Source organism: Oryza glaberrima, chromosome 3 (genome assembly GCF_000147395.1).
Source record: "Oryza glaberrima chromosome 3, OglaRS2, whole genome shotgun sequence".
In the NCBI taxonomy this organism is placed as follows: domain Eukaryota; kingdom Viridiplantae; phylum Streptophyta; class Magnoliopsida; order Poales; family Poaceae; genus Oryza; species Oryza glaberrima.
In genome coordinates this window covers 22146161-22162866 of record NC_068328.1, presented here as the reverse complement: position 1 = coordinate 22162866, position 16706 = coordinate 22146161, and the positions used below count along the sequence as shown (strand labels likewise).

The window sequence follows — 16706 nt, the reverse complement described above, 5'->3', positions numbered from 1 at the left end:
CGGGATTAGTGCTTCCATCTTCATGACACTCTAATCTTGTTTATTTAATTCGTCGAGTTATCATATATCTTATATAATCTCCGGCAATACCGCTATCTAACCTACAATCGGCTAACATCTGTCAGTAGAAGGCAGCCGATTAGGTTAAATACCGATGTTGACTTAGATTATATAGGATATCCACCACTCTATGACACATCCAACGGCTTGATTGTCTAGATATTGTCCTTCTTTTCATACTTATAGCTGCATCAGTTGAGTTTGATCTTATGAGTCGTGATTAGAATCTCAATCTCTAGCCTGCCTTTGGTTGCCGATTAGGGTAGCATCGGGGTTTCAGCCGATCTTACCTGATTTGACGATATTTATCTTATGTACTTAGTTGACATGTTAAATCTGCCCTTTGACGATATTTATCTTATGTGCTTAGTTGACATGTTAAATCTGCCCTTTGACGATATTTATCTTATGTGCTTAGTTGACATGTTAAATCTGCCCTTTATGTTAAGATCTTGTTGCATTTAAGTATATTAGACTTCTGTTTGGTATATTCTATTTGCATTAATATTTTAATATAGAGTGGTATCGGAGTATTAGCCGATTCATGCTAGATCTATCTGATCGGCTATGCTATGAACATATATATTCTCGATGTTAATATTTATTTCGATCTAAGTGATTTATACTGTCTCGCCATGGCGACCGATCTATCTCAATCACTTGATTTAAAATATCGACATAAGGATTATATATTGCTAATATCTACAGCCGATCGAGTAGATTTAGTTCTTTCTTACTTATTAATGACTGCCGATCGATGCATATATGACATCGGCTCAAAGATAAATTATATGTCATCGGCACCTAGCCGATTGGCTATCGTTTATGGATTTAACCATGGTTTCTTTGTCTTTATTCCTTGTTGATTGCAGGATCAAATCAACTAGCATGCTCACACACCCAAAGGCAAGTTTTTGACCTGCACTGGAGTTAAGCAGATCTCTCAGACCTCGTGTTTTTATATCAAAAATATTAAAATATTATGTGAATTATGCGGGATGATGATTTAACATGCTTTTTATTTTAAAAGCTCTAAAATGTAATAAATTTTAAATTATAGATAATACAGCATGTTTGCATGATATTAAATGCATTGATTGTTAGTGGATGCTGATGATGTGACATCTTTATATGTTAAGCTTTAGGAGTTAGTGGGTTATAACTTTATAGTAAAATAGGATTGGTATTAGGACCGGCAAGGAACGAGAGGGATGTGCGAAAACCAAAATCATTTATTCATTTACATGGTCTCACTTATCTTATATTACAACCAGGAAGGAATAGGAGGGATGTGTGGAACAGAAAAACCGAGATCAGTATTTTTATGGAAAATGCTACACACACGACCCACACATCCGACTCTGTCAGACGACTACAACGTCGATGTACGCGCCGTCAGCAGCATGCAGCACGAATCCTCACACCGTCTCGCAATGTGTTGCTACGCCGTTTCGGTCGTACGCTGGTTGGATGGATGGGTCGTACGTATAGCATGATTCTATTTTTATTACTCTCGGTGTTTTCTCGTAAGCAGTAATTTTGTTACTCTCGCTGTTACGAGCCAGACCTACTCTATTTATTTTGATCGGACGGAGTGAGAGGAAAATTCAGAAGGGAGAGGTTGAGAGAAACGGAAAATCAGGAAACAGAGTGGGAGGAAAAATCGAAGGGAGGGAGGTTGAGAAAAAAGGGAAAAAAAAGGGAGATCGGCGTGTGGCGCTTGACTTACTATTTCGAGCGCTGCGGGTGTATCACTGCTACGACTTATCATTCTTTTATTTTTACACTATATTTTAAATAAGACGAATGATCAAACATTGCAAGTAAAAAGTTAAAACATCTAATTTGGGACAACAGAGAGAGTATTTCTGATGTGAGAGTTCATCATAGGACAATACAAATTGAGGATTGACAGAAATTTCTAGTTCAGATTATGAGAGTTCATCTCAATGGAAATCTACATCGAGTACCAAAGCTAGGTACTACATAGCTACAATGATTGATCATACAATCAATAATACGTCTGCTGATGCAAAATACTAAGTACTAAATGCTTGGTCTGATTGTTCTTTGGAACAACGTACTAACGATATTATCATCATCTTTGCACATCTGACATTAGCACTTAACAGTCACTTGCGTGTTCGGCGATATATTCCTGTAATAAAAATAAAAACAGAAAAAATGATCAAATTAATGCTATATGCAAGCAGTTTAATGTTTATTGCTAGTCGTAAGTACGTACCAAAATTGTACCCACAGATGGACGGTCACATGGGTTTAAAGCAGTTAGGTCCTTTAAGAATTCTATATCGATGGACCAAGCTGTCCATTCTGGTTTGTATCGTCTTTCCATCAAATCGATCAATGCATCAACTCTGTTGTTAACACTAACAGCAGCAGGCATGAAGATCTCAAGATATATCACTCCTAAACTGTACACATCAACCTACGATAACAGCAAGAATAAATTATATGTGAAACTATTAACTGATAGTTGAAAACGTTTGAAAAGTGAAACTGTGATAAGGAATACCTTATCAGTAACCAACAGCCCATTCCTGAGCTCTGGTGCCGAATACAACACGGTTCCACAATCAGGTGAACCACGTCGACCATCACAGTAAGATTTAGACCAGCAACCATGTCCTAAATCACCAATTCTAACAGCGCCACAAGGTCCAAGGAAAATATTCCATGGCTTGAGGTCACGGTGGATTATCCCAGTAGCATGGATGCATCTTACACCTTTTACGATTCTCTCAAAAAGAGACCACCTGTCCTGAATTGTTCCTTCATTATTTCCACACAGAAAATCATAAAGGGTCCTGCATGTGATATATAAAATTTCAGGAGAAGTCTATAAGCTGTAAAAGTTGATTAACAGCCGTCATTCTAATCGCTTGGGACAGTGCAATGGCGTAGTGGCCTCTTATTCCAAGAATATATCGACTCTTATTCAATACAAGCTCCTATTGAATTATAATGCTTCAACCAATTCGCTACTTCTCAAATTCGTTTCTACAGTTTTGCATGTTTCTGGAAGCATCCTTAACATTATTCTATAGATATAATCATGTCAACCACAACAAGAGAATCGGCTTGTTTTAAAAGGATATTTTTTAGCTGCCTGTAGTTTCTCATGTGGCCTGAAGGGAAGTGTAATTGATAACAAGCATACAGAAAATGTGTTTGTACCTGGCACAGGCCTCCATATGAATATAAATATATTTCGGCTCATGTACACCAAAACCATGAAATTTGTTTTCCTCTTTCTTGTTTTCACACCACGCCTAATAAATTCAAATTCAGAAACATAATTAACAGTTGCAGTTAGAAGTGTAAAGACCTTTTTGTTAGGGACTTAAGAGTACCTGGTAAAAGTTAACAATGTTTGCGTCTTGAAGGCAAGACATAATGCTGACTTCTCTGAAATAAAGAAATTTACAACTTAGAAAATGGCATATTTAAGAATATAAACCTTAGAGAAGGATAACACTCACAAACCTTGGTTCAGTGTGGTCAAAATAATTGGTTACATCAATCGTTTTTACTGCATATTGACCATTAGAATAAGTGCATTCATACACTTCCCCATATCGACCTTTACCTGTTAAAGATTTCATTGACAAGATTGATTGTCATTGCAACACTTTAATGCATGCAAATATATATAGGTTTCTTACCTAACAGTTTATTGATTTTGAAGTTATCCATGCTGGGATTTAATCCCATACCCATACTGTCACAGAGATTGGGCTATAGAGGAAGATGAAATGCGATAAATAACAGAAAAGGTATCAAACATCTTATATCAGAAAGTTGTTATTTATGTACCAGGTGTCCTTCAAATTCTAGCTTGCACATCAAACCTGTTTTCCAGTGATTGAAGGTCTGCAACAGAATTAAATGTTATAAGACAATAAAGAATAATGAAGAAATGTTCATTTTAAGCGACACAAAATAGTTTGCGAGAATCAAATGGAATTTTTCCCTACAATGACAAGTATATAAGATGACTGTTACCATGGTGCTTAACAAAATCTCAGCATCTTTGATATTTCTGTTTTGTTCCTTATTTATGAATCCGAAAAGTGCTTCTTTGTTGTCATATCTCAGCCACTGTAAGCTATATGATTTTGTTGCTTTCCATGAACCTTGGCCTACGAAGGAAAAGCAAGTTACTATTATGAGATAAATTGCACAGGAGTAAAACTTACAGGAGGGCCACAGACAAAAATAACAATCGCTTGAATTTGGGAATGATAACCATTTTAAGGGCATGATTACACATAAAGGAATTTCCACTTAATGGGCGTCGCTTAACTTGGACAAACGAAACTAACAACACAACTCAGACAAAAAAAAATGATAGAGCAGTCTGTTCAACTGAATGGGATTTAATGTTCTCAACAGCGTCCATGGCACACCTTCTCGACAAATTGTTCAGACCATTCCCCACTTCTCTTGGTGGGAAGTAATGTAAGAGGTGAGCACATGTTTTATATGATGTGAAGAGATCTTGGGAAAAACCAGTCGTAACATGCAATCCCTACCTAAAGCTGCATCTAAAGTTAGGTCAGCTGGCAAAAGATCTGATAAGATGGAACAGACAGTGTGGGCAACATTCGTTTACAGTTGGCAACAGTCATGATGAGATCATTTTCCAACTTGATGCAGCCCAGGAAGATAGTCGTAAGTTCTTAACAACTGAAGAAGAAGATTCAGCAGTTCTTTAAAAAAAATCAAAAGTGTTTGGACACTAACCGTCCTCAATAAGATAACAATTGGGCAACGTTCTAGGATAACCTGGATTAAGCATACAGATGAAAACTCTTAAGTCCTTTCACCTCAAAGCAAAAGCACCCAAAGAAGAAAGACCTACATCCAACTCCTACACACACCTACATGTATTGCAGTATCTTCTCAGACAAGAAACAAGAACTTAATTGTTTTTCTAACTGCCTGGTCCCTTTGCTATCTTCTTCCTAATATATTAACGGCAGAAACTTCTACAGCTTTCCTTAAGAAAAACTTATAGGGGGTAAACTTACAGTGTAAAACAAGAACCGCACGAGAAAATCCAGGCCACAGTCTCAAAGACAATTGGTGGTGGCAATGTTTTTTCTTTGGCAATCTTTCACCCCACAATTGATTGTGCCAATGCTCTTCCTCCCGCAGTGATTTGCCCCGCAATTGACTGTGCCAATGCTCTTCCTCCCGCAGTGATCTGCCCCGCAATTGACTGTGCCAATGCTCTTCCTCCTGCAGTGATCAGCCCCGCAATTGACTGTGCCAATGCTCTTCCTCCCGCAGTGATTTGCCCCGCAATTGACTGTGCCAATGCTCTTCCTCCTGCAGTGATTTGCCCCACAATTGATTGTGCCAATGCTTTCCTTCCCGCACTGTTTTGCCCCACAATTGATTGTGCCAATGGTCTTCCTCCTCAACTGATTCACCCCACAATTGATTGTGCCAATTCTTTTCTTCCCGCACTGTTTCGCCCCACAGTTGGTTGTGCCATGGTTTTTCCTCCCGCAATCTTTCGTTCCCCTCTTCTTCCTCTCTTTCCTCCATTCCCAACCTCTCAGCTTCTTTATTCTTTTCTTCCAGTTTCTCCATGTTTTTCTCTTGATGGGGCGTTGCCACCACCCCTTTCTCCTCTCCCGTTTCAGTGGGAGTCCCCTTCCTGCCTGCCAGTGCCACAGCTTTGGCTTCCTTCTCCTCTTCCGCTTCCGTGGGATACACTTTCCTGGCAGCCACCGGTAGTTCCTCAAGGAAAGTGAGTCTGGCAATGTCAAGGATATCAACTCCTGCATGAATAACCAGGTAGGTACCCGGCCTGATATCCTCTCCATAGATGATGGTGGCTGTATCAATGTCTTGGGGAGGTGGAGAAGGAATTGGACCGGACAACTGAAGGTCGGCCACTGTGGTAATGGCGTTGCCATCAAGGCGGACCAATCTAGCCCCCAAACCCACGGAAGTGCACTCCTGCGCCGAAGCCGGCGCTTCCCCACCTGTAGCAGTCGGCATGGCAGCTGCATATGCGTACTGGGAGACGAAGTCGAGAGGCGGTGAAGACCCGGGTCCAGGAGGCGGCGATCGCGGATGGGGATGCGGATCGTGGCGTCGTCGAAGCAAGCAGGAGGGAGAGACGCCGGTCGTGACGAGGTGATGGAGCCGGAGGAGGTGGCGCGGCGGCAATCCCGGAGGCGGATCGTGGTGCCGAATCAGGAGGAGAGACCCCGGGCGTGACGGCGGGGGATCCGGGAGCAGGGGAGGTGGATCGTGGCGTTGAAGCCGGCCGGCGACGAGGTGATGGGGCCGAGGCGGTGGCGCGGTGGGGAATTCGGGAGCGGCGGAGGCGAGAGGAAATCCAAACCCTAGGTTAGGTTAGGTGGATTGCGAGACTTGCGAGACGAGGGGGTCGGCGGGAGGGGTTTGCCGGGGAGGGAAGGCGACACAAGGGTTTTGCTATTTCGATATTTTTGGAATGGTCGTGTCAGAGCCGGTACAATAGCAGGCGATAAATCAGCTATAAACATATTTTAAAAAGATAAAAAAAGAGAGAGGAGAGCAGCGGGCTACAGATCTGTAGCCAGCTGCAGCACGGACTTCAAAACATAATATGTGTATGATAGGTAGGAACAAGTATAGTAAGCAGTTATTGTATGAATTGACTATTACATTGGCTATAGATGAATTGGAGGTAACAGTTAGCTATACTATTAAACTTGCTCTCAGGTCCTCTCGGCTCCACTTGCCCACAGATGGTTTGTGCTTGCAGGTAGCCACAACTCACAAGCGGCCTTGGACGAAAAAGAAGAAGAACATAACTGCTAGCTGGATAGTACTAAAGAGAGACACCCTTCTTTCCAAAAAAAAGGCTACTAGTACACTCAATATCTATGTATTTTTTTCTTCTTAGAAAAGTTTCTCTTAAATTACTCATATGATTTATAATCCGATTACACCGTTGTGTTTGTAACAATTAAATCTTTACAACAAGAACTCACATGATTATATTTTGATGAAAAATCACAAATTACTTTTATGATATGTCTAAATTACTTCTAGATTTCACTAACTTATTTCTTAGATATATAAAAATAAATGCAGTAAAGCTTAAAAGTAATTTACATATATTATAGAAGTAACTTATAACGAAAAGAAAGTAACTTTAATTTAAAATTATATCTAGATTCATTAACATCTATATTAATGTGGGCAATGCTAAAATGACTTACATTATGAAACGGGGGGAGTAACTCTCTGTAGTAGAAATAATTATATTGTGAGTGAGCTGAAATAAAAAACTATGTAAAGTAAATTCACAAGTAAAGTGTAGATAAGATTTATAAAGTCCACAAAATATAAAAATATAGAATTAACTAAAAACAATAATAAAAATAATCAACTTAGAGCATTATGAATGTATAAAAGTAATTTAGTCAAATCTAAAAGTAACTTATATATATGATAAAAGTAACTTACGTATATAATAAAAGTAATTTATAAATAGAAATATTTTTTCATCGTAATATAATCATGTAAGATCTTGTTGTAAAGATTTAATTGCAACGAATGTAATGGTGTAATCAGATTGTAGATCGGATAAGTAATTTGAAAGAAAATTCTATAAAAAGAAAAAATAGGCATGCATTGTGTGCACTAATAACAACGGTACCTTTTCTCACATAGCTGTACTAGCAGCACAGGACCTTCTCTCATATACTAGAAGCACTGGACCTTCTCTCACGAATGAGTGCGTCGCTCTTTAACACAAAATCGAGAGCGCACTCGGTTTAGATTTTGCGAAAAAAAACAATCTGCATTTTCGGTGCATAAATTTATGGGTTCTGTGTATCTACCCTATAGTCTACCCTATATAGTTCAACAAATGGTTTCACTCATTCACTCATCACTCTTTTTTTTTTCATTTCTCATAGAACGGTCCGGATCATCTCTGTGTAAAATTGAACGGTATAGATCTATCCCTGCCTCCCACCTCCATCAATCGCGTGATTGCGCAGCCCCTCTCTGATTCGCCGCCCCCAACCTGCGCGCAACCCTCTCCCTTCTCTCTCGCACACTGCACGACGCCACCGCCGCCACACCGCGGCGCAAAAAACGGACGCCGCCCCGCCACCACGCCAACCACTACGCTGCCTCACGCCAATCGCGATCCCCTCACCATCCCGTGGCTCCCACCTCCCCCCTCTCCCCTCGCGTGATCTCCTCATCCGTGATTTCGCAATTTCCCCTCACTCCCATCTCTTTGCGGGATCGCTCCCCTCTCTCCCATCGCGCCTCAGCCGTTCTGCCACCGCCGCCTCCGCCGATCGTCCAACGCCTCTTTCTCAGCCGCTCCCCCTCAACCGCCGCCGCACCCAGCCACCCACGATCCACGCCGATGCCGCCGTCGCTGCAACCCTCATCCGCTCCGCACGTTCTCCTTCGCTGGTCAGGATCTCCGTCCCCGTCACCATACCCTACACATGAGTCACCGAGGTCCGTGCCGCCAAGACTCCGTCGTGCCAACCCTGTCGCTGTCGGCCGCCTCCTCTACGCCCGTCCCACCACGAAGATCGCCTCCTTGCCTGCATCGTACACTTGAAGGTCTCCATCCCCGATCTCCTAAATTCCTATCCCTAACTCTTTGAATTTTAACGGAGAGGCCCAGACTTCCTGGTCCTTCCTTTTTTTTTATCTCCATTCCTTGACTCCAATCCCCCTTCTCTGATTTTTTTTCTTTGTTATTTGCGTGTGTGTGCAGGACAGCGGGAGCGAGAAGGTCACAATGGTAGAGAGCACCTTGCAGATTGGATGGATCGATGGTAATTCCTCGTCAAATAATTAGTACATCTTTATTCACTGCAAAATCCAAATCTATATTCCGGTTCCTCCCCTCCCAAACGCGAATGCACTGAAATCCCCATCTCTTTATAGGTTACACTATCATGAGCAGGTATTTTAACGATAATGCACATTTTCTACCGTTGTGTTGAGTGGTATTGCCTTCAGCAGTTACGATCCAATCCAGATATAAGTTAGGTTTAGGTCCTGTAGTATTTAAGTTTTGATATTGGTTGTGGTATTTTTATTACTGTGATGTGAGTTTAGATCATTTTATTTGTCAGAGAAGAAACTTGCTGTGAGGTGGAAACTCATATTTTACGCATATGTATTCTTGGATCTTCTTCTTTAATTGTATAGCAGTTGGTAGAGCATAAGCATGAACAGTCTGAACATTTCAGGCCTGATTGTTTAGTTCTATTTTTTTTTTTTTTTTTTGCATTGGATCAACGTGGTGAGCTTCATCATTAGGGAGCGGCTCCGTTCTACTATGAATCATCCTAATATTAAATTATCAATGGCTATTATGCATCTGTTCAAAGTTACTGAAATAGAGATAAAATAGTGAATACAAATGAATATGTACTTGCTGTTTAATTTTCCTCCCTCCCACTATAGAATACACCAGTGAGATAATTGAAATCAAATTATTATGTGCATGTGTGACACAAAAAGTTATTATCTGCATGTGTTTCTCATTCGATTCCTGCCTCCAGATTGACTCACGCTGTCACCGCCGCCACCACACAAAGCGCCGACTCGGCCGTAGCCCCGTCGCCGATTCACTGCCGCCAGGTCGTGTCCATCATCTACCCGATTCACCAGTGGTCTACCTGATCAGTGTCAATGGCCCTCTCTGCCTGGTACATGGAAATCCTTTTCTCTTATTTCATTTGCTCTTTCCTCTTCTTGATTTTTCCTCGATTGGTCCAAAATTTAATAAGCAATGGCAATTCATTTACTTGCGGATTGACAGTGCTATGTTTCTGATGTGTGTGCACATATCACACTAAATTATCAATGACGACGTCCTGTTTTAAACAATTTGATTAGCATCTGCAACTTTTTATATAATGCAAATGATTTAATTTCTCTTATGATCAGGATGTTTATGTCTGTAAATTCAGATGAAGTGCTTTAATTAGTAGCGTGCATATACAACCTTCAAGTATTATATCGTTCAACTGCTGCAACAATGGAATTAATCCAAGTTTCAAAGTGGCTTCTGGTACTTTTAGGTTATATCCAAGTTCTGCTTTCTGCAGTGATAATTTTTTCCCTTGAAAATGTAACATGACAATGAGATGGTATGATGTCATGATGATGGGATTCGTTCTTTCCTTGAGCTAATTCCAGCCACATATAAAATTTACATGAGCTAAACTATGTACTTTCTGAAAATTCCATAATGCTTTTGTCTATTTGTTTAAAGAAATATCCAGGGTGGGTCTATTATCCGTGTGGCAGTGGATTCGATGAGTTATGCCATAATATTGCTTTTCAAATAATGACACCTGAATATGTAAAATGTGCTGCATTGGTTTTGTGCAAGCACTGATGTATGGCCTAAACTGATTTTATTGACTACTATGCATTGTTATGTTACTCTATTGAGAAGATGGTTCTATAGGTGCCATCACTCTCATCCGGCCTCTCAGCCGCCGCCGCATTCCCTGATTCCTGTCGCGGTATCAAGCAAAGCCTTATCGCCGTTCGGTCAGGGACACAGCCTCGTCGTGGCCAACCTCCCCTTCCATTGGAAGCGCCGTTGCCGGTTCAAACTCATTCGTCAGGTTACATAGGCCGGCTCCAATCAGGTACAATATACATGCTCCCAAAAAATAAACATCTTTGATATTGTCCAATTGATTGACACATGTATATTTACAAATATAATTTATTGTGTACTATATCAGTGAAATGTATATTTAGACCCTTGTATATTTGGAGTACATGCACCCGTGATTGATGGCGTGCATGTGTGATATGTTTCCTTGGATTCAAATCCAATGTGTTCTTTATTATAGTCAATTATGCTTGGAGGGTTTGATCTGTCAGTAAACGGATTCGTGGCTATAGTTCCACATGTCAAATACTAAAATATATATGGCACTTAACTGCAAGAGATCAAGCCAATAAAACTGAATAATCTATGCATCTTATCTTATGAAAATAGTTTATGTCCACTTCCTTGTATCCGACGTTTACAGTTTTGCATGAATCAGGAAAAATCTGCTCTGCTGTTGACTACTTCACTCCACACTCCAGTTATTCAAGCTATCAAAGTTACTCTAGAGATACTCCGGTTACTCAATTGTATACATCTATGTTTCACACATGATCTATTTCTGCATGTGTGTCACATTTACTCTAAAAAGATGCTGTCAAATTTTAAAAGGATACTGCTTTACTAAATTGTGGTGTATGTAGCGTTAGCATGCCACCCATATGGCGAATAACTGAAGAGTGATGTATTTGAGTTAACCCTTTTATACGAGCCTAACCTACGGTACTTCCACAACCATGGATTTAAATAGATGGTTCATGTAGTTCCTAATTTCGTTTTTATTTCAAGTGGGCTGGTCCTACTACATTTGCATGTAGTAGAGGGCAAGGAGGAAGATATTATAAAGTAGACCAATGAATCTATTGTGATCGGGAGTTTTGAAACATTTCATTGGGAGTTTATTTATATATTGTTTTATGCTCTGGATTTTTGGATTCAAGCCCAACCAATTCCAAGGGGTATAAACAGAATGCCTTGAGGGAACAGAAAGAATCACCTTGCCCGTGCCTAATTGCTCCAAAGTAAAAGGTAAGCACATATGGAATGATTAATTCTTGTTTTCAAGAAAGTTTCACCATCTAAATTGGGAATGAATAGCTCTCGTAGCATTAGGTATATTTCTAGGGACCTGAAACAATACACTGTTGTGTGGATGTAATATGCCCGCTTGTCAACTTGTTTGTAGATGCATTTGAGACGTTTTACTTTAGAATATCTTGATAAGAAGTATTGCGTGCATAACAATTTTATTACAAGACATTCAGAATTTTAGTGTAGTGTATTGCGTGCATAACTTATGCCATATAGCACCCTAATTTTATTAGTGCAATCAGAGGATAAATTATTAAGAGGACATGGGTAAGTGATTCCACACTAATTAACATAGTGGTATTGTATAAAAACCAAATAATAACCAGTGTTGATGCAGAACTGCTTAACAGTACCAGTTGTGGTATACATGGTTTTGAAATATGCATTAAAATAGCAGCGGTTACACCTATTGAGTTTTACAAATAAAAATGACAGACCTAGCTACACTGTACATCTCCTGTAAACTAAAATGCAATCTTAAAAATAAAATCATGTTTACTTTCAAGCCAGGACAGATGTATTGAAATTCATTTTTTAAGCTTCATAAAAGTATTGCCCCTCAAATAATTGCAAGGGTGGCAACTGGCAAATACACTCTGTATACAGAACTAACTAACTGCAGTCATTGCCTCACATCTTTTTGGAGACTGTTGAACCAACTTAGGAGCAATTTAAGTAAATAATATTCATTCAAACTCATTTTATTTTCTGAATCTATGACCAAAATAAACTTACACAGTCCACAATAATTGGATTGTCACATGCTATAGCTAACATATTTAGGGGAGTGTAGATCTTATGAGACAAAGGGTCTATGGGAACACTATTCATTACATGGTACAGTCGACACGTAATATAACAGTTGTGATGTAATGACCTTATGATACTAATGAAAAACAGACGCATACTTTAATGAAAAAAATCATGGGCAAGTATAATAATTAATAGCAACAAATGCATCAGTCCATAAAATTCCTCAATTTCTCATCTCTCCCAGTGTGTCGGAATTAGTTTTGCTTAAAGATTGTAGTGTTGGTTATGGGACCTGGCAATAAAATATCGTGTATAAAGACGTTCCTGACTGGTGAGCAAAGGTAGGTTCTCATGATCAAAATTAATTCAAAAACATAATCTAGAAGATAATAAATTGATGATCCGAATGTTACTCACCAATGTCCACTTACTTTGTACAACACGACGTCACCATTCGTGTAATTATGTTCTCCATACCATACCGTGATACATGCTTCAGTTTACACCAGGTTGATAACATGGCTATATGTTAACACGTCTTTCTAAACATGTACTTTTGCCATCAACAAATTTCAGTACAGATATCCTTTTAGTATTCGGGTCATGTAAATCTTGAAAGAGAACGTTAGCGAGATGACAAACACTTGTTATCTTGTTATACATGGAAAAACTATTAATTTTATATCTGCTTCTTATTAAACTGTTATTTGGGTTTATATTCACGCCATCATGCTATGTGCTCAAAGGGTAGTGTTGGCGTGTGTCTTATGTGACGGATAGAAAAATCAAGATTTTAAAAGTTATTAAAGAGAAATAGAATTGTAACGTAGCGTTTAACACGGGCATATTACTAGTTTATTGAAATTGTGTTTTGAAAATCTCACTTGTACCTTCTGCATAATGCCATTGTTCTTGGAGTCTCGCAGGTAGCTTCTCAAGAATGCAAAATTGTCGTACAATCTCACGGGTAGCTTTCCTTTTAAATTCTTTTTTGCTATATATTAGGCGTCCAATTCGTTCCTATCATGAGTTGCGTGACGTAGATCGTTTTCCAGAAGACTGGGAGTCCGGTTCTAATTCTGACAGCCCCAATTGCAAAATCGTTGTGTTCGATTCTTTTGTATTGGTTTCTTCGTGTCCGAATTGGATTCAATGTTCCTTTCCAATTCGATAAGCCCTGCTTACCAGGAGGGGCTGTTGTCCGAACTATAGATGGAATTTATTTGTTCGCTCTTACTAGTAACAAATATGTTTGCATGCAGAGTGTTTTATTTGTGCTGAATATTAATTCGCAATATACCAATGTTTGCTGCAGCAGGACCTTGTGCAAGCCCCAGCTTGTCCGACCTCCCTATTGATCTCCTCCTAATCATCCTGGAACGACTGGAGCTTCCTCATGCACTTGCCTTCGCCGCAGTCTGCACCACATGGAGTTCCGCCGCCACGGCTGCCGGTGTCCCGCGTTCTCGCACTCCATGGATCATGTCTTGGGGCAACCACGTTGACAAAAGGCTGGACGAAAGGCGCCGCTCGGCGGTGACCTGCAACCTCTACCACCCTGGTGATGCAGTTGACAAGATCTACAACGTCAGTTTTCCAAAGGGCTCCTTTGTTGCGTGCTACGGGGCCTCTCACGGCTGGCTGGTTTTGGCAAATGACCTCTCCAATCTCGTGCTCCACAACCCTGTCACACTGGCCATGTTCCCCCTCCCACCGATTACCGATTTCGCCTGCGTGGAGGCGGTCTATGGCAGCGAAGGAGGGAACTTGGAGCACTACCTTTTGGAAACAAACAGCAGGTTCGAAGCGTATCGGTTAGGGATATGGTTCTAGCAAAAGGCAGTGCTGTCTTGCAGTCCATCCAGAGGCGGCGACTACGTCGTGATGATCATCCACAACAACGGCGAGCGGCTTTCTTTTGCCAAGGCAGGCCAGAGCAGGTGGCAGGTGGCTTCAACTCTAAGCGGGGGAGACAGATATCTCGACTGCGCGTACCACAAGGGGAGGTACCACGCTGTGACATTGCACGGGATGGTGGAGAAGTGGGATCTTGATGGAGCGAGCAACGGACCAACAAGGGAGGTGATTTATGCCGCAAGGCCCTACGGAGGATTAGGATGTATCCTCACTCGGCATCTAGTGTCGACGCCATGGGGTGATCTCCTACAGGTTCGTGCGATTCTCGCGCGTCACTACCCGGATGGCATCGCGTTCCAAATCTGCAAGGTTGATCCGGATGGATGCAAAGGGGGTGGTGCAGGGGAATGTTTTGATGGATCATGCGCTATTCCTCGGATTGAATCACTCCGCATGCTTACCCACCCAGAATTTGCCCGGGATACGGCCTCACTGTATATATTTCTCTGCCCCTGTGATCATACATGCATTCGATTGGCTTCTTGGACTGCGTGTTTAGGGAGGTGTAAGGACGTACGACGTGAAAACAGGAAAATTTGAGCGTACTGTTCCCTTTTGTGATGTTAAAAGAACAGATCTACGGGTTATTCCCGTCTGAGGTCTGGATCACTCAGAATTTGTAATGGTGTGCAAAAAAGTGTCCATCAGTTTAGAAACTTGTTCATAGACATTTTTAACGGTAGGTATGAAGGATAGTTTTGAAAGGTGGGTATCACAATCAGTTCTATGCTCGTATGAACCTAAGGTAAGACAGGATTTTTTTTACTATTTGCTATCTTCCCCAATGCCACACTCCCAAATGCCATCATCCCAAAATGTTTAGATAAATTGTCACTAGATCCATATATTAGTTGATTCCCAGCCATTTTATTTCTTTTCTTTTATGCCACATCAGCTTTGGATGGGTGAAATCCCTGTTTCGCCCTTGCACACTGGGAGTAGGAGAAAAACTCCGATATTTGCATTGCTCCCTGCTCTAGGCTTTGCGTCCCTACTCCTCGTCCGACTTCGCGTCGCTCCCTGCTCCAGCGAATCCGCCGGCGGTGGCCAAACGACGACACAATCCCAGGTAAAAGAGCAATAGATCATTCGTTTTTCCCTCTTTTTGGTTTGGCATCGGATTTTTCCCTGATATTCTTTTTTTGGTAGATTGATCTGTCTAGCGTTTGCAAATTCTATTTGTATGTTCCAAGCAGTGTTTGCTTGTGAAATTATTGTGCATCTGTCGGATGTGTTTTATTTGATGTGGGCTGTGTTAAATTTGGACTGAAAGTCCCCGAAAAAAAAATTGGACTGAAAGGGCAGGGGTATCAATGTCATTTTCTTGATGGTGTCATGAGGTGGCTGTTGATGTGGCGTTAAGAATGGACCAAAATGGCAGGAAATCAACTAATGTAGGTCTACCAATGGCAATTTATTCAAGTTTTTTTAGGAATATGGCATTTGGGAGTGTGGCATTGGGGATTTTGATAGTTTGGCTTACTGGTGTTAACTTATAAGGACGGCACAAAACGTGTCGCAATGGGAAACAATCACCAAATTCATGATCTGCTATCGACCTTGGGGAGAGAAACTGCCAGAAATGCCGGTATCGATTCACAGTTCATAGTTCAAAATCGTGCCAAATCACCAAATTCATAGTTCTAAGCCAGTATCGATTGTAGGATGCCAGAAATCATTTCCTAAGCCACATTGTTGCGACGATCAAAATCTAGACCTGTAAGGCTGGAGATGATTTCATGAGCCATGAACTATAGAGTCGGTTACACTCTTTTTCATAGTATAAAACGCTTTGATTTTTTTAATCAAACTTTTAAGCTTTAGTAACTTTATAAAAAACATAGCAATATTCTAACATAATATTAACATATTATGAAAATATATTCAATATTAGATTTGATAAACTAAATTTACATTTTAGATATTGCTAACATTTTTTATAAACTTCGTCACACTTAAAAAGGTTTAATTAGGAAAAAAATCAAAGTGTTTTATAATATAAAAGGGAAGTAGTACATAGCATGCATACATTTTCATGCCATCACATATTCACTATGATTCCAAGCATTGACATCGGTCTCCAATATGATAATTTTTACTTGCAGTTTCTTAAAAGAAAGTATTATATAAGTAGATAAAGTTATATTATGAAAGTATTCTCCATGATAATCTAATAACTGCACATAAAGTCATCAATGTAGCTACATAGCATTTATATATTAGTTAATACTTAATATGC

General features: G+C 40.4%; 2 protein-coding genes across 6 annotated transcripts; one reads left to right on the top strand and one right to left on the bottom strand.

The window, feature by feature from the left end:
• Nucleotides 1–1859: 1859 nt before the first annotated feature.
• LOC127765678 (eIF-2-alpha kinase GCN2-like) lies at nt 1860–5328 on the bottom strand. Its single transcript, XM_052290620.1, has 10 exons — nt 5115–5328; nt 4087–4223; nt 3898–3954; nt 3747–3819; nt 3568–3670; nt 3435–3489; nt 3259–3353; nt 2597–2888; nt 2306–2509; nt 1860–2218 (listed from the first exon to the last, which is right to left on the bottom strand). The coding sequence occupies exons 2-10, from the start codon at nt 4087–4089 to the stop codon at nt 2186–2188; spliced, it is 915 nt and encodes a 304-aa protein (XP_052146580.1). The 5' UTR covers nt 4090–4223; nt 5115–5328; the 3' UTR covers nt 1860–2185.
• A 2807-nt stretch (nt 5329–8135) lies between these two features.
• On the top strand, nt 8136–15354 carry LOC127765407 (uncharacterized). 5 transcript variants are annotated; one of them, XR_008016120.1, is made up of 6 exons: nt 8136–8682; nt 8840–8900; nt 9636–9782; nt 10538–10736; nt 11145–11734; nt 13866–15351. XR_008016120.1 is itself a non-coding variant. In XM_052290308.1 (5 exons), the coding sequence occupies exons 2-5, from the start codon at nt 8898–8900 to the stop codon at nt 14381–14383; spliced, it is 855 nt and encodes a 284-aa protein (XP_052146268.1). In that variant the 5' UTR covers nt 8136–8682; nt 8845–8897; the 3' UTR covers nt 14384–15349. The 5 variants fall into 5 exon arrangements, 3 of the variants coding, with proteins under 3 accessions (XP_052146268.1, XP_052146270.1, XP_052146267.1); XR_008016119.1 differs by having other exon boundaries at nt 9636–10736; nt 13866–15354; XM_052290308.1 differs by lacking the exon at nt 11145–11734 and having other exon boundaries at nt 8845–8900; nt 10550–10736; nt 13866–15349.
• Nucleotides 15355–16706: the final 1352 nt, after the last annotated feature.